General features: G+C 40.4%; 2 protein-coding genes across 2 annotated transcripts in view; one reads left to right on the top strand and one right to left on the bottom strand.

Annotated features, from left to right (window-relative positions):
• LOC306884310 (inactive tyrosine-protein kinase 7-like) overlaps positions 1 to 22,251 on the bottom strand; it is an 88,612-nt gene that overhangs the window by 30,138 nt on the left and 36,223 nt on the right. The window contains exons 2-6 of the mRNA XM_079440058.1: positions 8,811 to 9,107; positions 6,159 to 6,261; positions 4,274 to 4,437; positions 2,558 to 2,705; positions 154 to 284 (exon numbers count right to left, since the gene is read on the bottom strand). Coding sequence (XP_079296184.1) covers positions 154 to 284; positions 2,558 to 2,705; positions 4,274 to 4,437; positions 6,159 to 6,261; positions 8,811 to 9,107 — 843 coding nt within the window. The remainder of the gene's footprint in view (positions 1 to 153; positions 285 to 2,557; positions 2,706 to 4,273; positions 4,438 to 6,158; positions 6,262 to 8,810; positions 9,108 to 22,251) is intronic.
• Positions 10,255 to 14,549, top strand: LOC306883823 (uncharacterized protein; the record flags this gene model as incomplete). The annotated part of the gene is made up of 4 exons (XM_079439314.1): positions 10,255 to 10,303; positions 10,930 to 11,003; positions 12,250 to 13,226; positions 13,933 to 14,549. 4 exons carry the CDS (start codon positions 10,255 to 10,257, stop codon positions 13,991 to 13,993), a joined length of 1,161 nt encoding a protein of 386 aa, XP_079295440.1. The 3' UTR covers positions 13,994 to 14,549.

Genomic DNA, 22,251 nt, shown 5'->3' on the forward strand with positions numbered 1-22,251 from the left:
ACAAAGTCTCCTGTGAGGGCTAAGTTTAGGTGTAGGGTTGGTGTAGGGCAATAGCACACACAGTTTGTTCAGTATAAAAACCATTACGCCTATGGAGAGTCCCCATAAACCACAAAAACCAACGTGTGTGTGTGTGTGTGTGTGTTCTCTCACCTGCGATCCTGAGCGCTGCCTCCACATGTACTTGTTTGTTTTCTCCGTACTGAGCAACACATTTATACACACCTGTGCTGTGCTGCTTCACCTGACTGATGTGCAGTGTGCCGTTAGCATACACCACAACCCTGCCACACACACACACACACACACACACACACAGTTAGTTACAGCAATGAGCCACGGCAAGATCACTGTAGTATAAAATTAAATGTGTAAAATCACTTTAAATGTACAGAATGCAGCAACATAATACATTTTAAATTTTATTAATAACCAGAATATAAAGAATTCTGCCACAAATGAGCTGTTGATTAGTGTTGATTAGAGCTGTTTACTGTTGCTAAGCGACGCATGTGGGTCAGGGGTGTGTGTTTATAGCGTCAGACACAATCTGTCTGATCAAACGATCTAACACTCAGATTCAGTCACAACAGACAAATCCCAGAATCCCCTGAGTGTGTTTACAGCTGAAGACGTGCTTCTGTTTGTTCAGTTTCCATGAACACTTTAAGCTGATGAACAACTGAAAGCATGAGTCAAAGGAGACAGAATCAAACAGATATTCATCATCATATCTTCCTGACGTCACTCTCAAACACCAGCAGTCCTCAATAATACTAATATTCTGAACTAGTTGATTTTTTATATTTTCGGACTTCACTTTCAATTTTAAGTTTTAGATTTTTTTTGTTTTTGTCATACAAATGTCATACAAATGTCTATACAGTTATTTATATATATATATATTATTTTTTTGTTTACACTTCAGTTTTAGATGAAGTTTTAGAAATAGTTTTTAGCCTTTTTTATTCATCTTTTTAAAAACATGTTAATATAGATTTTAATCATTTTTATTTTTAGTTTATTTAGCTTGAGTTTTTTTAATACTGCGACTTAAAATAAATGAAAATAGAAATGCTGTCTTGGCAACTAGCTGAAATAAAAAAAGTAGTGCTGTCAAATGATTAATCGCATCCAGATTTTTTGTTTACATTATATGTGCACTGTGTATATTTATATATAAAATACACACATACAGTATATATTTAGAAAATATTTACATTTATAAATTTATATATTCATATTCTTATATTTTATATTATATATAAATATATTTAATATAAAATTTTTCTTACATATATACATGCATGTGTGTGTATTTATTTATACATAATATATATATATATATATATATATATATATATACACACACATAATGTAAACAAATGCGATGCGATTAATCACGATTAAACATTTAAAAGCACTAATAAAAAGTTTTAAAACTTATATGAAGATATATGAAGCTCTTTTATTGCAAAAATTCAATAAAAATGAGCTGTAATGAGACGTCAGGAGTATGAATCTGGAGCGATCAGAGATCTGCAGTGCACTGTGGGATAGGTTTTAAAGCGTTGAGATTAGCGCAGGATGTTATTAGCGCATTGAAACGCATCAAAGCAGAACAACACTGCTGAACGTGCCCAAACATTCACCAGACTACCCATGATGCACCAGTCAAAGGCTCAATGGCATGATGATCATTTATCTGTGGGTGGTCTGGCGTTCTGAACAGCTTTACATCAGGAATGTAACAATATCTAAATCTCACGATACAATACTAGTGCAATATGAAGTCCACAATATGATATTTATTGTGATATTTAAAAAGAAAAAAAAGACAAATTCAAATGAAAATTGTGTACATTTTAAAGTTAAATTATTCTATCTAATGCACTTTGAGAGTCAAAATTACAATACTTTTTCCTCATTTCTACACTTGAAAGAGATATTTTGAATTTGGACTCATTTAAGCCGCTCGCTGTCAGTAATTCATGCTGCACTTGAAGCCTTTATTGAGACGGAAACGGCAGTAGAGCTTTTATTTTGAAGGACAACCCCAGCTTCAGTGAAAACAGGCTCACTATAAAACACTTGATCACGAGCTGATCGCCTGAACAAAGTGTATGCTTTGCTTTGAAACACTCAGTCAAAATAGACTTGATGAAGGAAGTAAGCATTGCTTTCGGTTTGAGTTCGTTTGACAGATACTGTGTGAAAGCATAATGACCCAAAACAAATATATTTTAAAGACTACAGTGTTTGCCCAGAAGACCTATCGTTTCATATCATCATGTGACCATGACAGTTTTGCTATCGTGACATTGATAATATCGTTATATCTACTTTACATTCAACAGACTCACAGTCCATACAATTTCTAATAATTTTTACTTTTAGTTTAGATATTTTTTAAATATATTTTCTGTTTTCACTTTAATTTCACTTAAGATGACATAGACATTTAGACATAATAGACACTCTTACCCTCTCAACACTGAAACACTAAAGAGCTGGAGCCTGCATGTGATGTAACATTCAGAGATATGAAGCGTCTCACCGTGATTTGTTGACGACGGGTTCTGCGTCGTGGAACCACTCGATCAGCGGCAGCGGCTTGGCTCTGAACTGACAGTGAAACACAGCCTCCTCATTAAACAAAACCACCTGATCCACCGGAGCCACCAGCACACGGGGAACCCACTTATCTGAACACACACAGAGAGACAGAAGAGTCACGCTTCATCTCATGACACACACTCACTCGTCTTCTATTATTGCCAGCTGCTAACAGCACTGACAGCACCTGTCAGGTGTCACGTGACCTTTGACCTTTAGCACACCTGGATCAGACCACATTCCACAGACAGAAACACATCTGAACGTCCCTCCATTTCATCCTTGTGCTCCTGCAGGACGTGATTCTATAAGCCAACCTTTACTGATTTATAGTCACATTTACAATCGTGATCATGTTCAATAAACATACAGTTACTAATGAAATAAAACTCACAGTCATTTTAAGTTAAATGAAATGAATACTTCTCAGTTCAATAATATATGTTGATTACATCACCTTTGTGTTAATGTTGTGTTGATATTTTTTAATATGTGCTTTTTAAGCTGAATCAAAATAATGTTTTAATCAATTACTGATTCAACATTACATAAACGTTAACTATTTCCCCGCCACCATTTTTTTTACCACCCTGTAGACCAGACAGACACGCTCTAGGCCAGACAAGACACGCTCTAGGCCAGACAAGACACGCTCTAGGCCAGACAAGACACGCTCTAGGCCAGACAAGACACGCTCTAGGCCAGACAGACACGCTCTAGGCCAGACAAGACACGCTCTAGGCCAGACAAGACACGCTCTAGGCCAGACAGACACGCTCTAGGCCAGACAGACACGCTCTAGGCCAGACAGAGACCAGACAGACACGCTCTAGGTCAGACAGACACGCTCTAGGCCAGACAGACACGCTCTAGGCCAGACAGACACGCTCTAGGCCAGACAGACACGCTCTAGGCCAGACAGAGACCAGACAGACACGCTCTAGGCCAGACAGACACGCTCTAGGCCAGACAGAGACCAGACAGACACGCTCTAGGTCAGACAGACACGCTCTATGTCAGACAGACACGCTCTAGGCCAGACAGAGACCAGACAGACACGCTCTAGGTCAGACAGACACACTCTAGGCCAGACAGAGACCAGACAGACACGCTCTAGGTCAGACAGACACGCTCTAGGCCAGACAGACACGCTCTAGGCCAGACAGACACGCTCTAGGCCAGACAGACACGCTCTAGGCCAGACAGAGACCAGACAGACATGCTCTAGGTCAGACAGACACGCTCTAGGTCAGACAGACACGCTGAGGTCTGTTTGCGTGTGAAAACTCACACTCTCACTGCCGCCCACTATTCTTCTGCTAAAGCTCTTTATCCTCGCTCCTCTCGCTCTCTCCTTTCATTTGTAATTTTCATGCTCCAGCTGATCTCTTTATTCTTCAGCAGAGCTTTTATTCTGTCTGCAGGTGTGTGCGTGAGTAGCGCAGGTGTCTGACATTTCTGCTTAGTTGCACACATGAGGTGACAAACATTGCAGAACACACACAATAAAACCTGAGTGTGCATGTGTGGGCATCACCGACATGCTCATGCAGTCTACATAAACGGCACGTCTTCTCACACGTCAAACTAAACTATAATCTATGAATCTTATCTAGAAGATCGTGAGCTTGTGTCTATTCAAACCTTATAATCTTACCAAAAATATTGAGGGTGATGTTGTTGTTACTGCACACTTTTCCAGCAGCATTTTGAGCACAGCAGGAGTATATCCCAGAATCCCCTGTGCTGAGGTTGGTCAGCGTCAGGATCCGGTCCTTTCTGTCCAGCTGAGCTTCATCTTTGAACCATTTACTGCTCGGCCTGCAAAGGTCAAAAACATATTTTCACACAGAATCAGCGACTGTCAGTAGACTATGATCAGAAACACATCTGTAACCTATGGAAGACAGTTTCTGTCACAGAATTAAAAAAAAAACACTTTTTATCTCATAATTCTGAGTTTGCAAAATATAAATTCTGAATTGCAAGAAAAAACTCAGAATTGTGAGGAAATTTAAGTCGCAATTACCTTTTTGAATTTTTTTCTATTTTTATTTTGTGGTGGAAACAGGTCTTCCATTTTAACCTACATCATTCACTGTTGATATATTGCAGGAGTTCTGTGTGAGGATCAGACTCATACAGTGCCCTCCACTAATATTGGCACCCTTGGTAAATATGAGCAAAGGCGGCTGTGAAAATAAATCTGCGTTGTTTATCCTTTTGATCTTTCACTCAAAAAATTCACAAAATTCTAACCTTTTATTGAAGTAAAACAATTGAAAGTGGGGAGAAAATCTCATTATGAAATAAATGTTTTCTCCACTGAATGTTGGCCACAATTATTGGCACCCCTAGAAATTCTTATGAGTAAAATATCTCGAATATGAAGTATATTCCCATTCATATTTACATTTTTTAGCCCACCAGGGTGACTAGGAGCATGAAATTATCCAGCCATGACTTCTGTTCCACAGGATTATAAATATGAGGAACACAAAACCCAAATCCCCTTAATCATCCGTCACAAGGAGTAAAACCTATGAATATAGTTCTGATGTGCAGAACAAGATTGTTGAGCATCACAAAATAGAAAGTGGCTGTAAGAAAAGAGTTAAAGCATTGAAAATCTTCATTTCCACCATCAGGGCAATAATTAAGAGATTCCCATCAACTAAAGATGTTATGAAGCTGTCTGGAAGAGGATGTGTGTCTATATCGTCCTAATGCACGCTGAGGAGGAGAGTTTGAGCGGCTAAAGACTCTACAAGGACCACAGCTGGAGAATTGGAGAGATTAGAGTCTTGGGGTCAGAAAGCCTAAAAAAAAAAACGGACAAACAGCCCCAACATCAGCACATGTTGTTCGGGAGGGTTTCGAGAAAAATTCTCCTAGCTCATCCAAAAACAAACTCCAGCATATTCAGTTATCAGACTGGACCTTCAAATGGGACTGGCTTCTATGGTCAAATGAAACTAAAAAATGAGCTTTTTAGCAGCAAACACTCAAGATGGGTTTAGTACAAACAGGGATAAAAAAAAGTTATCCCATGTCCACAGTTAAATATACTACTGGATCTTTAAAATGTTGTGGGCCTGTTTTTCTGCCAGAGGTCCTGAACACATGGCAGCATGGATTCTCAAATACCAACAGATAAAACCTGACTGCCTCTGTTAGAAATCTTATAATGGACCGTGTTTAGATCTTCCATCAGGACAATAATCCAACACAAACATCAAAATCAACACAAAATGGGTCACTGAGCACAAAATGAATCTTTTCCCATGGCCACCCCAGTCCTCTGACCTGAACCCTACAGAAAATGAGTGAATGAGTGCATTTATTTCACAATGAGATTTTCTCCCCACTTTCCATTGTTTTACTTCAATGAGAGGTTAGAATTTAGTGATGTTTTGAATGAAAGATCAAAAAGATAAACAACGCAGATTTATTTTCACAGCCGCCTTTGCTCATATTTATCAAGGGTGCCAATATTAGTGGAGGGCTCTGTATTTCACTGTCCAATCAGATGCTGGACTCACCGTGGATGTCCATCAATGTGACACTGCAGCACGATTCGCTCAGCCTCCTCTAGCTCCGCCTCTGAGGCGGGTTCATTCATCGTAATTGGCCCCTTCTCCAGCCCTGAGGACACAAAACATGACTAGAATAAAAATAAAAACTCTCTATACCCAACATTTCTCTATGTTCTTCAACAACAAAAAAAGAGAAGAAAAAAATCCAGAAATAAATCTGTTCAGTAATAACAATTATGTTGCGCAAAATAATTGTGATGAGTTGAACCATTATGTAGCATGACTAAAATATGACTTTAAAGTGTTTTCCTGACTAAAACTAGACTAAAGCTCCCAGACTTTTACTCAACTAAAACCTGACAAGTTGACTAAGTATGAGAAAAACTAAAAAAAGGGTATTAGACTAAAGGTCTAAAAAAAAAAAAAAAAAAAAAAAAAAAAAAAAAATACAGCTGACAAAATGACTCAATTTGAAACACAAACCACCCAAATAAATCTAAATGTAAGTGAATATAGACACTGATCTACAGCAAATAGAGGACGAGAAACACTTTCTGCTGATTTGTCCTAAATATCACAATGTGAGGAAACACTTCTCCCCAGATCTGAAGCCCTGATCCCATCATTTACTGAGAAAATGCCCTTCATACTTGGAGAAGATGTTAGCCACTCACAAAGTCAGCTGTTAAACAAGGTTAAACTGACTCACTTTAGCTTTTCATTTGTTTACATGGATTTGATTTATTTGTTATCCATGTTGTTCTTTTATATTTTTCTTTCTTTTTATTATTTATATATAGTCAAACCAAAACGTATTCAGACACCTTCAACATTTCTCACATTATATCACAGTTTATTCGCTATAGTTGAGAAAATGGTAATAAAATATGAGAAGAGCTCAGAGTTAAACTGTGTCAGAACAAACTGATCTTGATAATGTCAGATAACTTTGATAGAAAGGTATGTAATGAATTGGGTTGAATAGCTGTCAGATGTTAAATTTAAGAACACAATTAGATAAAACCAATTTAGCTCAACCAATCACCAAGCAGTGCTTCATTGTGTTCAGTCTGTGTGTAAAAAGATCACATTAGCAATTAAAGAAAAATACTTCAGCAAAACATGCTCAGCTCAAAGTGTCTGAATCATTTTTGATCCTGTAGTTCACTGTATGAAGGATTTTGGGGTAGAATATGTCACAGTTTACTTTATTTTTCTATCCTTTCTTACATAAATTAACTCTAGTGTCCTGCACCCACTAGTACAAAATATCAAAAATGATATCTGGTGCCTGAATAATGTTTGGTTTGACTGTAAATGTTAATGCTTTGGCAACATTGTGCTACACAGTCATGCTAATAAAGCTGAACTGAATTTGAGAGAGAGAGAGAGAATCAGCCATGAACACCAATCACAGCAGTGACAGAGAGATGATGTGAAACATGACATCTAAAGAGCCCCCAGGTTATAAAACAAAGAAAGTACACTTCCATAATATACGTAAAGTACTCTATTTCCACACACTAATTTTGTACTTAATATACTAAAAATTATTATTTTAAAAAAATTATTATTAAGATCATCTAAGTGTACTCAACTGTGCTATTTTGGGACACCATGAATATGAACTAAAATGTGCTTTTAACACACTATCTCTGTATTTAAAATGTATTTAGTCAGCACTTGTCTTTAATACACTAGTACTACAAGTGCTGACTAAATCATTTTTTTAAATAGAAAGAGAGTATGTTAAAACTGCATTATAGTTCATATTCATACCCCAGTTTCACAAACAAGGCTTAGGCCTAATCTGAGACTAAAATGTAAGTCTGCGCTGTTTCAACTGAAAGAAACTTGCACTAACTGATCTTAAAATATTTCAGTGCATTTGTTTTGTCTCAAGATGCACACCAGTATTGTTGTTTTCTAAGACATGTTTATAAAAACCAATTAAATGTCCTAATTTAACTATTGGCTAATCCTGGTTTAACCTAAGCCCTGTCTGTGAAACCAGGCCATGGTGTCCCAAAATAGCACAGTTAAGTACACTAAGCGTTTGTTTCTGGGTTAGTTAAGCACTTGTTTCTGGGTTAGTTAAGCGCTTGTTTCTGGGTTAGTTAAGCGTTTGTTTCTGGGTTAGTTAAGCGCTTGTTTCTGGGTTAGTTAAGCGCTTGTTTCTGGGTTAGTTAAGCACTTGTTTCTGGGTTAGTTAAGCGCTTGTTTCTGGGTTAGTTAAGCGTTTGTTTCTGGGTTAGTTAAGCACTTGTTTCTGGGTTAGTTAAGCACTTGTTTCTGGGTTAGTTAAGCGTTTGTTTCTGGGTTAGTTAAGCACTTGTTTCTGGGTTAGTTAAGCGCTTGTTTCTGGGTTAGTTAAGCGCTTGTTTCTGGGTTAGTTAAGCGTTTGTTTCTGGGTTAGTTAAGCGCTTGTTTCTGGGTTAGTTAAGCGCTTGTTTCTGGGTTAGTTAAGCGTTTGTTTCTGGGTTAGTTAGTAAATTTAGATTCTTACATTTATCTTAAGAAGTTATTAATAATTTTTAGTATATTAAGTACAAAATTACTGCGCGGAAATAGAGCACTTAAGGTACATTATGGAAGTGTACTCTTGTTAACCTGGGCCGTGACACCTGGTTTCCAGAGACACACACAATCGCAGCTCACATTTGATGTTGATGGATGCGTTGGCGGAGGTCACGGTCTCTCCGGTGGAGCTGCTGGAGGCCACACACTGGAAGCTGCCGGTGTCTGCGTGACGGTCCACCGCCGTGAACTTCAGGTTACTGCCCTCCTGGAAGCGGCGGTTCGAGTCCTGCACGCGACGGCCGTCCTGCGTCCACCAGTAGCGCATGTCCTCCGGGCCGCTGAGCTCACAGCGCAGGATAGCACTGCGGCCGTGTAACGCGTCCTGAGATTGGGGCTCTTCCGAGAAATGAAGCGAAGACGCCTGGATGATGAAGACTGAGAGAAACACAGAGAGCCAGTCAGACTACTGAACAAAACACTTTAGACTCACATCAGACGAATAAACGTCCCCAGACAAATCAAACCCAACAGCATGTTTGCATTCATTAATGATGCATGAGATACTGTATGTGAGTGTCAGCACACACACACACACAAAACCTTCATCATCGTCATCAGGAGCTCTGAGCTCATCTACAGACCTAATCACATCATGCATGCTGGGATACAGTGAGTTTGATTATGTGCTTTATCTTATATTCGCATGTATTCATTTTGCACGTTTACCAAAGCAACTTACAAATAAAGAGAAATCACAAGCAATTTGACAGAGACACAGTATTCGCAGCATGCAATGACAGGATTAGTAAAAACTAGACTGCTAAACAAGCTAGGGCAGAGGAGAAATGCATTCATCAATTTATTGATTTATTTGAATAAATAAGAGTTACACACTGCATAACGTGATGTTCTTACTCAAGTGTTTTCCAGTACAAATATCTAAACATTCATATATCAACACCTTTACTAGCGCTTGTTTCTGGGTTGGTTAAGCACTTGGGTCTGGGTTAGTTAAGCGCTTGTTTCTGGGTGAGTTAAGCACTTGTTTCTGGGTTAGTTAAGCGTTTGTTTCTGGGTTAGTTAAGCGCTTGTTTCTGGGTTGGTTAAGCACTTGGGTCTGGGTTAGTTAAGCGCTTGTTTCTGGGTTAGTTAAGCGCTTGTTTCTGGGTGAGTTAAGCACTTGTTTCTGGGTTAGTTAAGCGTTTGTTTCTGGGTTAGTTAAGCGCTTGTTTCTGGGTTGGTTAAGCACTTGGGTCTGGGTTAGTTAAGCGCTTGTTTCTGGGTTAGTTAAGCACTTGTTTCTGGGTGAGTTAAGCGTTTGTTTCTGAGTTAGTTAAGCGCTTGTTTCTGGGTTGGTTAAGCACTTCCCAGCCAACATTGATATGTGGGCCCCATGTAGGTTATACCCGGGCAGCATGGGTTCCATGTGGGCATGGGCTGAAAATGGGCAATTTATGTGGGTCCCATATGTTTTTCACAATGTGGGACCCATATAGGTTTGGACATATGGGACCTTCATGGGATCTATGTGGGCTTAGGCTGAAAATGGGGAAACTTATGTGGGTCCCATATGTTTTTCACAATGTGGGACCCATATAGGTTTGGACATATGGGACCTTCATGGGATCTATGTGGGCATGGGCTGAAAATGGGCAATTTATGTGGGTCCCATATGTTTTTCACAATGTGGGACCCATATAGATTTGAACATATGGGACCATCGTGGGATCTATGTGGGCAAAATGATTTCACACTTAAAAACATCTTTACACCTCTAAACTTTTGGTTAATGGTCACTTTTTAAACAAGAAATATAACTGTTTAATATTTTATGGATCTGATCAAAATAGCTAATTTTTTCAAATGAAAATGTGTGAATTATCAATATTACAATGTACCCTGTGCATTTATCAAAATGCACTTTTCTTTTACTGCGCACATTTTAGCAGGGACAATTACAAACAAACTCTAGAATTTTTTTTATTATTTGTTTTTACAAATTCCAAACTCTGGACTTATATCGGTCTCAAACAGGACCTACACTCTCAAATGATCTTCTGACAACCCCTTCCGCTTGACAAAGTAGTCCTGTTACATTCAGTTTTTAGTTTGGATTTTTTTTTAACATAGTATCATATCATAATATATGTCATTGATCTTTACTGAAAATACGCGTACATTTAAATTTATAACTGTAAAGATTTTAAATATTAGAAAAAAATTCCCGCTCTGGCGCAAGGATACAGTCTCTTCTAAGCACAGTGGAGCGACAGCACGACCAGAGTCACTTTTATCAGTTCACAGAGGACCAATCGGAGCGAAAATAAGCAGGTAAAATGCATATTTTCAAGAAATGATTTTATTATCCACGTTTGCAAGTATTGGAAACATTGTTTTGACAGTATAAATTACCTTTAAAGTAATGTAGCCTTTAAAATAATGATGTTGTATTTTTGTTTTTCTGGCCGCGTACTCGCTAAAATGTCTGCATAATCTTAAAACATGTATTTTTCGTTGACGGTAAGGTGTAGTTTTGTTTTTTGCCTGATGTTAATGAAGTAGGAATCTCAATTGTTGTTTATTTTATGCTTTACTGATGCATTTTGTGGCCGTCTAGCCGCCATTTTTTCATCTGAGGGAAAACGGAATTTCCACACAATTTATTATAATAACCGTGTTTGAATGGCAAAATACTGAGTTTTTAAAGTATCTGACATAACTTGCTCCTAAAAGCGGACAAATGCTGCTTTCGAACGCCAGGTAGGGTGGATTTCAAACAGTTTTGAGACCACCGTTCTCTTTAGGCCTTTCTGTGCGCGCGCCTCGCGCATACGTGAACACCTCAATGAGCCCACAGCTATTTTTCAGCATATTGGGACTAAATGACTAGCCTAATTAACATCAACACTTCACTCTCTCATTCATGCATGTTTCTTTGAGTAGTACTGTGCTACGCATGTATATGAAAATACAGCAAAATAAACTATATCAAAAGATGACAATCTCTAACAGACGCTTTAAACTGTAATACACACACATACAAATCTTTTTAAGTATTTTAAAAGTAATGTATACGTTTTCGTGTATGTACTGCAGTTAGAAGTTTGATAGTGCTCTTAAGCAATTTATAAAGGATTATAAATGAATTTATACATTGATGTCAGCCACATTTATACATGATTTTATACATCGATTGCTACAGGACCTGCCGCTCAGAGAGTCACCGCTGCAGGACCTGCCACTCAGAGAGTCACCGCTGCAGGACCTGCTGCTCAGAGAGTCACCGCTACAGGACCTGCCGCTACAGGACCTGCCGCTCAGAGAGTCACCGCTGCAGGACCTGCTGCTCAGAGAGTCACCGCTACAGAACCTGCTGCTACAGGACCTGCCGCTCAGAGAGTCACCGCTACAGGACCTGCCGCTACAGGACCTGCCGCTCAGAGAGTCACCGCTACAGAACCTGCCGCTACAGGACCTGCCGCTCAGAGAGTCACCGCTACAGGACCTGCCGCTACAGGACCTGCCGCTACAGGACCTGCCGCTCAGAGAGTCACCGCTACAGGACCTGCCGCTACAGGACCTGCCGCTCAGAGAGTCACCGCTGCAGGACCTGCCGCTCAGAGAGTCACCGCTACAGGACCTGCCGCTCAGAGAGTCACCGCTACAGGACCTGCCGCTACAGGACCTGCCGCTCAGAGAGTCACCGCTACAGAACCTGCTGCTACAGGACCTGCCGCTCAGAGAGTCACCGCTACAGGACCTGCCGCTACAGGACCTGCCGCTCAGAGAGTCACCGCTACAGGACCTGCCGCTCAGAGAGTCACCGCTACAGGACTTGCCGCTACAGGACCTGCCGCTCAGAGAGTCACCGCTGCAGGACCTGCCGCTCAGAGAGTCACCGCTACAGGACCTGCCGCTACAGGACCTGCCGCTCAGAGAGTCACCGCTGCAGGACCTGCCGCTCAGAGAGTCACCGCTGCAGGACCTGCCGCTCAGAGAGTCACCGCTGCAGGACCTGCCGCTCAGAGAGTCACCGCTGCAGGACCTGCCGCTCAGAGAGTCACCGCTACAGGACCTGCCGCTCAGAGAGTCACCGCTACAGGACCTGCCACTCAGAGAGTCACCGCTGCAGGACCTGCCACTCAGAGAGTCACCGCTGCAGGACCTGCCACTCAGAGAGTCACCGCTGCAGGACCTGCCGCTCAGAGAGTCACCGCTACAGGACCTGCCGCTACAGGACCTGCCGCTCAGAGAGTCACCGCTGCAGGACCTGCCGCTCAGAGAGTCACCGCTGCAGGACCTGCCGCTCAGAGAGTCACCGCTGCAGGACCTGCCGCTCAGAGAGTCACCGCTACAGGACCTGCCGCTCAGAGAGTCACCGCTACAGGACCTGCCGCTCAGAGAGTCACCGCTACAGGACCTGCCGCTCAGAGAGTCACCGCTGCAGGACCTGCCGCTCAGAGAGTCACCGCTGCAGGACCTGCCGCTCAGAGAGTCACCGCTACAGGACCTGCCGCTCAGAGAGTCACCGCTACAGGACCTGCCGCTCAGAGAGTCACCGCTACAGGACCTGCCGCTCAGAGAGTCACCGCTACAGGACCTGCCGCTCATAGAGTCACCGCCGCTCAGAGAGTCACCGCTGCAGGACCTGCCACTCAGAGAGTCACCGCTGCAGGACCTGCCGCTCAGAGAGTCACCGCTACAGGACCTGCCGCTACAGGACCTGCCGCTCAGAGAGTCACCGCTGCAGGACCTGCCACTCAGAGAGTCACCGCTGCAGGACCTGCCGCTCAGAGAGTCACCGCTGCAGGACCTGCCGCTCAGAGAGTCACCGCTGCAGGACCTGCCGCTCAGAGAGTCACCGCTACAGGACCTGCCGCTACAGGACCTGCCGCTCAGAGAGTCACCGCTGCAGGACCTGCCACTCAGAGAGTCACCGCTGCAGGACCTGCCGCTCAGAGAGTCACCGCTACAGGACCTGCCGCTACAGGACCTGCCGCTCAGAGAGTCACCGCTGCAGGACCTGCCACTCAGAGAGTCACCGCTGCAGGACCTGCCGCTCAGAGAGTCACCGCTGCAGGACCTGCCGCTCAGAGAGTCACCGCTGCAGGACCTGCCGCTCAGAGAGTCACCGCTGCAGGACCTGCCGCTCAGAGAGTCACCGCTGCAGGACCTGCCGCTCAGAGAGTCACCGCTGCAGGACCTGCCGCTCAGAGAGTCACCGCTGCAGGACCTGCCGCTCAGAGAGTCACCGCTACAGGACCTGCCGCTCAGAGAGTCACCGCTACAGTACGCGATTTCAGCAACTCTCAACACAGTAAAAAAAATAAGCGTTTCCTAGCAACGGCTAAACACTGAGACAATTAAATACACTTACGAGCTGATTTGAACTTCCGCTGATAGACTGCATCTCTTAAAGACTATTTCATTACACTGCCTTCTGCTGGCGCTTGAACCCACTTTCCTATTAATCACAAAAAATGGCCAAGCAAGTGCAGACACTGATAAGATACACGATACAGTATGAGACCAAACGCAATTTTTATTTTATTTTTTATTTTTTTTATGAAATTAAGACATTTCTGTCACTCCATTGAAAGTCTATTCATGACTTTTCAGACCACTTGAATTAAAAAATGAAATAATTTCTTATGGGTTTGGAGTAACACTAGTTTTCTTTTCTTGACTGATTTTTTTCTTTTTTTTTTTTATTAATATTTTTTTAATTGTTAAATAAGTTTGGTTATGTGAAATCAACTGTTGGGATAGTATCACCCTGTTTTAAATTAAACTGGTAACGTTGGTGTTTAACACTTTACAAAAACTTCAAGTTTTATTGAAAATGTCTGAATTATAATAAAGTATTTGATATACTGTATTTTTACATTTTAATTTCTGATTTTTTTTTTTTTTTTAATTACACCTTTCATGTGTTGAGATTTTGTAGATTAATAACAGTGGAATATTCAAGCAAAAAAAATGACATTTACCTAACTAAAATACAGATTTTGCTTTTATTATTCATTTATTTTTTCTTATATCACAGGTAAATTAGAATTGATAATTATAAATACTGTTCAGGCTTGATGCGTCAAAAAACCTCATAAGAACAGGCACATATACTGGGTGTATGCCATATGGGTTTCAAAACTTATGTTGCCCAGTTGGGCCCCATTCAGGTTCTATATGAGATTTATGTGGGCTAATTCATAAAGGGCCCAAGTGGAACCTGCGGACAAACCCATCTAGGCCCCATATTGGCCCCACCTTGGATTGTTAGCTGGGTCATAAGTGGGACCAATATGGGTCTTATATGTGTTGCCCAGTTGGGCCCCACATTAGTCCCAGTCAGGCCCCATATGAGATTCATATGGGCTACTTCAGATGGGACCCACATGGAACCCATGGACAAACCCATGTAGGGCCCATATTTACAGCCCATATGGGGCCCACACGGGACCCGTGATAGAATGTTGGCTGGGTTGGGTCTTCAGCTGCTTGAACTGACAAGCGTGTTAAATCTGGTGTATAACGGAGCGTCTTACATGTCAACACACATCCAGTGTCTGTATCGAATGTCAAAGATGTTTTATTTGTTGTATTTTTCTTTGTCATCCCATGATGCTCTTAAAGTGGGCCAGTAAAAGCTTCCATGCATTATTCAGGCATGTGGAAGAAAAGCTTCAGGCAGATTCAGACGAGCCGAGTCAGCCATCTGCGTCTGATGATCACACTGACACCGATACAGAGCAGCTCTCCTTCCACATTTATGTTTGCTTTTTTAACATACTTGTATGGAACTTTTGTGTCATTTTTGATACTTCAAAACATGAACAAGTAAACTTTATCTGTACAACCTGTAAAACACTATGAAATGCCATCAGAAACGATCACGACAGCAGAAGAGGCTTCACTGGAAGCACTGGAGGAAACAGCTGCTTTATTGAACACATGTGAAGACAGACAGAAGGTTCATGAGAAACAAACGAGACCAGAACGTTCTTGCATATGAATAAACTATTAAATGAATAAAGTCAGAGAGTCACGAGGATCAATAAATGATGACAGAATTATATTTTTGGCAGAACGGTCATTGATTTGACATCAACTGGTGGAGGAGCAGTGATGATTTGTCTCGAGTGAGTGCGAATTCATCAGAACTCAGGTCAAACATCAGCTCCAGTCCTGTGAAGGTCAATGATGTGGCAACCTGTCAGCTTCATCTCACTGACTGATCAATTATAGTGACAAAAGGATTCTGGGATTCATGAGGCATCGATGATCAATGACCGTTACAGCTGCTCTGCCAATGAGACGCGATCAGAGTTACATCAGGAATTATTCATTAACATCTGGATTAACACTACATAACACTTTCATATGTAATATTACAGTTTACACAAATAAAAAAACAATATACTAAATTTTTAGAATAAAAAAAAAAAATAGAAAATTACTTTAAAAAAATGGTCAATACTTTCCCATAAACGTGAATTACTGGTACAATGTATTTAAGTGATTCTCAAATGTGAGTTGATGAAAAAATAAATTCATACATACATACATACATGGCCAAAAATATCGGCACCCTTGGTAAATATGATCAAAAGCGGCTGTGAAAATGTATCTGCATTGTTAATCCTTTTGATGTTTTATTTAAAAAATTCACAAAACTCTAAAATAAAATATTAAATAAAATATATCTGTAAAATATCTCTGAAGTATATTCCCATTCATATCCACAATTTTGAGCACTCCAGGGTGATTATGAACATGAAATTATCCAGCCATGGCTTCCGGTTTCACAGAAATATAAATAGGAAAAGCTTTTGAGCTTCACAAATTAGTGAAGTGACTTTAAGAAAAGAGCTAGAGCAGTGAAAATTCCCATTTCCACCATCAGGGCAATAATTAAGAATTTCCAATCAACAAAAAATTTTATGAATCTGCCTGGAAGAGGACGTGTGTCTATATCGTCCTAATGCACGGCGAGGAGGAGAGTTTGAGTGGCTCAAGACTCTCCAAGGACCACAGCTGGAGAATTGCAGAAAATAGTTGAGTCTCAGGGTCAGAAAACCTTAAAATAAATTGTCAAACAGCACCTACATCAGCACATGTTGTTTGGGAGGATTTCAAGAAAAAATCTCCTAGCTCATCCAAAAACAAACTCCAGCATATTCAGTTATCAGACACGACTGGAGCTTCAGATGAGACTGGCTTCTATGGTCAGATGAAACTAAAAAATGAGCTTTTTATCAGCAAACACTCAAGATGGGTTTGGTGAACACAGGTACAATAATCCAAACACAAACCTCAAAAACAACACAAAAATGGGTCACTGAGCACAAAACCAAGCTTCTGCTGGCCATTCCAGTCCTCTGACCTGAACCCTGTAGAAGATGAGTGAGATCAACTGAAGAGAAGAAGCACCGTCATTGAGCTGTGAATCTGAAGGATCTGGAGTGATTCTGGATGAAGGAATGGTTTCTGATCTCTTGTCAGGTGTTCTCTAACCTCATCAGGTATTATAGGAGAAAATCTAGAGCTGTTAAACTGGCAAATAGAGGTTTCAGAAAGTATTGAATAAAAGGGTGCTGTTAATTGTGGCCAATGTGTATTACAGAAAAACATTTATTTCATAATGATATTTCCCCCAATTTTAAATTCTTATTATCCAATGAAAGGTTAGATTTTTGTGATTTTTTTAAATGAAAGATCAAAAGGATTAACAATGCAGATGAATTTTCACATCCTTCTTTGATCATATTTACCAAGGGTGCCGATATTTTTGGCCATGACTGTATATATAAAATAAATAAATAATTTTAAAATAAAGCACTTATAAAGAGATTCAATATTTTGTCTTTTTAGCATATCATGTGACCACTACCTGACTTCAGACCAGGGTTATTAGTTAACCAAAACTAAAATTTATTTTAAAAAAATTGTTGCTTGAAATAAAATAAAATATTAAGAAACTTCAACTTATTTTATTTAGCTTCCTTTATATAGCTATCTTCCTAGGCAACATTTCTCATTTTCATTTAGTTTAACTTTACATACTGAAAACTAAAACTGAAATCAAATAAAACTGTCTCGACATATTTAAAAACAACAAAAACTAATAAAAATGACAAAAACCCAGAACACAATTACGAAAACTTTAACTAAAATTAACATGAAAGTAGAAAATATAAAAACTAAAACATAAATAGTATCTGTGACAATAAAATAACACCGCATCAGAGAATGGGAGCATGTGAATGTTTGAGAAATTATTGAAATATTAACTATATCAACCAAAACTGAGAATAATGTGATATAACTGTCTTATATCACAGAGTCTCATCATAACAGTCAAACAATCAGAATCTTCTAAAGCAGCATCAGATGTACTCCTCAGAAGTAAAGAGCAGGGAACGAAAGTCAGCTTGAAACAGGCTCATCTTCATTAAACTCCTAAACGAGCATCGAGTTCTGTCATGAGGGACGTGTTTTCATTAAGAGCCGCTTCACACGTTCACATCCATCTGTCCGTCTCCACAAATAAAGCCTCTATTGTCTCGTGTGGAATCTGTGACCAGCTGTAATCACAACAGCGCGGTAAAAATGCGGTAAAATGCAGAGACGCCTCTAAAAGCTTTTGAACCATTAAGAGCGTTACAGTAAATGTGTGGCCACCCAGAATCTGCTTTACCACCTCATTACACATGACACATCTGGGGCCCGGGGCCCTTCAGAGAAGACGCATAAAGACATAATTGTTCACTGTGTGTACTGTCATCATTCATGTGTTTATGATGATACTCCAGCTTCTGCTCAGGATAACAGGCATAAGATACCTGGATAAAGAACACATTCACATCTGAAGAGGGGAATTCAATCAGCTAAATACGATTCCAAACTGCGCATTGAGGACAGATTTAAAAACAACGACCCTCGGCGCATGTGGACAGGCATCCATGCCCTCAAAGACTATAAACCAGCAAACAGTACACCCCCAAACCGCAGTGCCACCCTCCCTGACGAACTGAACTACTTTTATGCTCGCTTTGATCGTGGAAACACAGAACCACCCATCAAAGCTGAACACACTTTCCACCAGTGACGTGTGTGCCACCTTGAGTAAGGTGAACTCACACAAAGCTGCCAGCCCTCATGGCATCCCTGGCCAAGTGCTTAGGGCCTGTGCAGAACAGCTAGCTGAGGTCTTCACCAACATTTTCAACCTCTCTTTGGCCCAAACCAAACACTGGACCCATACCAGTTTGCCTACAAATCCAACAGGTCAACTGAGGATGCCATTGCCTCAGCGCTCCACTCTGCCCTGACGCACCTGGACAGAACCAACACATATGTCAGGATGCTATTCATTGATTTCAGTTCCGCCTTCAATACAGTTATCCCATCCACACTGATCTCCAAGCTCATTGATCTTGGCATCAGCCCCTCCCTCTGTAACTGGACCCTGGACTTTCTCACCAACAGACCACAGTCTGTTAGGATCAGTAACCACACCTCCTCCGTCCTCACCCTAAACACTGGGGTACCACAGGGCTGTGTGCTGAGCCCAATCCTCTTCTCCCTTTTCACCCACGACTGCATACCTGTATATGGCTCTAACTCTATAATCAAGTTTGCAGATGACACCACGGTGGTAGGCCTGATCAGCGGCAATGATGAGACAGCCTAAAGGGATGAGGTCAAGCATCTAGCAACGTGGTGTGCCAACAATAACCTTGCACTCAACACCCAGAAGACCAAAGAGCTGATTGTAGACCACCGGCGGACTAAGAAGGACCACACACACTCCCATCTACATTAATGGGGCCGAAGTGGAGCGTGTGGCGAGCTTCAAGTTCCTTGGTGTCCATCTCTCTGAGGATCTCTCCTGGACCCTCAATACCTCCACCCTGATCAAAAAGGCACGACAGCGCCTTTACTTCCTTAAAGGGAAGCTCACCTGTCCCCCCACATCCTGCTGAACTTTTACCGTTGCACTGTTGAAAGCATACTCACAAACTGCATCACAGTGTGGTACGGCAACTGCACTGTTTCGGACCAGAAAGTTCTAAAATTCTATTTATATACTTTGTTATTTGCACTTCTGGTTAGATGCTAACTGCATTTCATTGGCTCTGTACTTGTACTCTGCACAGTGACAATAAAGTTGAATCTAATCTAATCTAATAAACATGGTGATTGAAGGGAACCGCTTCCAGTTGAGCAGAAGAGCAGCAGAATGGTGTGTAAGTACAGACAGGTGTAAAGCATCAGTAGATGTTTAGCTGAAGGAAACACATCACATGCAGCAGTATTTTGCAGTGATGAGAAGCGTCCAAACTCGTGTCTCACCACAAAACCTCCTCCATTTAACATCTCAATAACAAACACTGACTCTCCACAAACAAACATCAGCGTCTCTTTACGGCTCAGGCCTTGTGAAAGTGGAAAAAGTCATTTTGTGACGGCAGGATGAACCACAAATGTCTGAACGAAGGTACAAGTAATTCAAAAATATCATTCAATTTTAATTCAATTTACTTTTGCAAATTTTCAACCAGCTAGAGTGCCATGACAATTTGTGTGCATTATTTAATTAAAATACAGAGAACAATCGAATTGCTTTTTTTTGTCATTAGTATTTTTTTATTATTAATATTATTTAATGAAATGATAAAAATTTAACAATTCAATAAAGAACTGTCACTATAATATGGAAGCCCGTTTCTGCCACTGAATAAAAAATATAAAAGGTCATTGTGACTTTCTCACAATTCTGACATTTTTTAATCGCAATAGCGTGATACGAACTCACAATTCTAACTTTTCTCAGAATTGCAAAACATAAACTCAGAATAAAGTCAGAATTGCAAGATAAAAAGTTGCAATTACCTTTTTTTTTTAATTCAGTGTTGGAAATGGGCTTCCATACTGTGTAATACTACTGAACTGTAAAGGAAGTCATAATAATACAATAATTTAAATGTATAAAATAATAATAAAATGATTAGTAGTATTTTTAATAACAACAGTATAATTAAAATGCTAATATTTATGGTTGTTTGTTCTTTTCAGCCACTGATAGAATTAATAAAAATGTTACCGGCTAACTAGTGCGCACCACATTTGGTCCTGATGATAACGATAACTATACAGTTTTAATAATCCTTCTAATTCTATAATAATAGTAATCCCACAATGATTTTTGTTTGATGATTTGTTTCCACTGGATAAACGACAGCCAATCAGAATCCATCTGACTTTAAGCATTTGAGCATTTAAAGACGACAAAACTGCAGCGTTTTTAATAAACGGAACATGATTGTGTGCTAGTGTGGATGCTGATATAGTTATCATTCTAGTTATGAACGGGTCCAGACAGGTGGATGATATACTCCTGACACTGATGCAGTCTTCCCTCATACCGCTTCAATGAGCAGCAGCCAGCGCTTCACGGCTGAGGACATACAGCTCTCTATAGGTATATTGGACTGATACTATAAAGAACATGACTAATTATTTCAACTCTAGCCTTTAGAACGAAACACTAAATGGCTTTTCCTGGCTTTTTACACCACTATTAAATCTCCCGGTTAAGCGTTTCCTGCAGTTCTCAATGATAATGCCTTCAAACGGCAAACACTAAAACAGACCGCCGGCAGATTCCAGAGGAGAAGCGGAGAGCTGATAACAGCCTGATGATCTTCACTTCCTATCTGATCAATTAACTGTGAAAGCAAAAGCACTTTAGTGTGGATGATCCAAGCAAAACATGGAAGCTCTGTATGAATAAAGAGATTAAAGCAGTGTTCTGGCTGAGGAACGGTGAGATCATCCACTAAACGAAGCACTGCGAACGACTGCCTGCTCAAACGCTTCATAAACACACTGAAAACCTCCACAGATCCAAGACTAAACGCCTTTTATGGAATATATATATATATATATATATATATATATATATATATATATATATATATATATATATATATATATATATATATATATATATAGGAATCAGGAATTATTATAGTTAACAAACTACAAAACAAAACTGAAATATAATAAAACATAAAAGAAAACCGTTGAACCTGACAGATCGTCACAGACCCTCGGGGTCCTGCTGTATCATTAGAGGACAGATTAATCTAGATCAGTGATTCCTGCTCTTCACACACAACAGAGAGGATGCTGGGAATGACAGCCAGAAACACACATTATGATGATTAGCTTATTAATGTCAAAAGCTGCTCGTTTGTAGCTTTCACAGAATGTTCTGCTATTCATTTCATATTCAGTTTTGTGAGGTTTGCTTCAGATCAACAGATGTACATGAAACAAACTACAACTGAATTACAAATACAACTGACATACTGCTTTATATAGATCTCTGAATTATGACTTGAGTCATGATTTATTCAAAACTATTGAGTTGTTAATCCAACAGAGGATCACCAGTGAAACGCTACCAGACTTATTCACTTATGGAAACAAATCTGTACCCAAACACACACACACACACACACACACTATAAGACAGTCTCTCACACACACACACACACTATAAGACAGTCTC

This window comes from Barbus barbus (genome assembly GCF_936440315.1).
Source record: "Barbus barbus genome assembly, chromosome: 18".
NCBI classification, from domain to species: domain Eukaryota; kingdom Metazoa; phylum Chordata; class Actinopteri; order Cypriniformes; family Cyprinidae; genus Barbus; species Barbus barbus.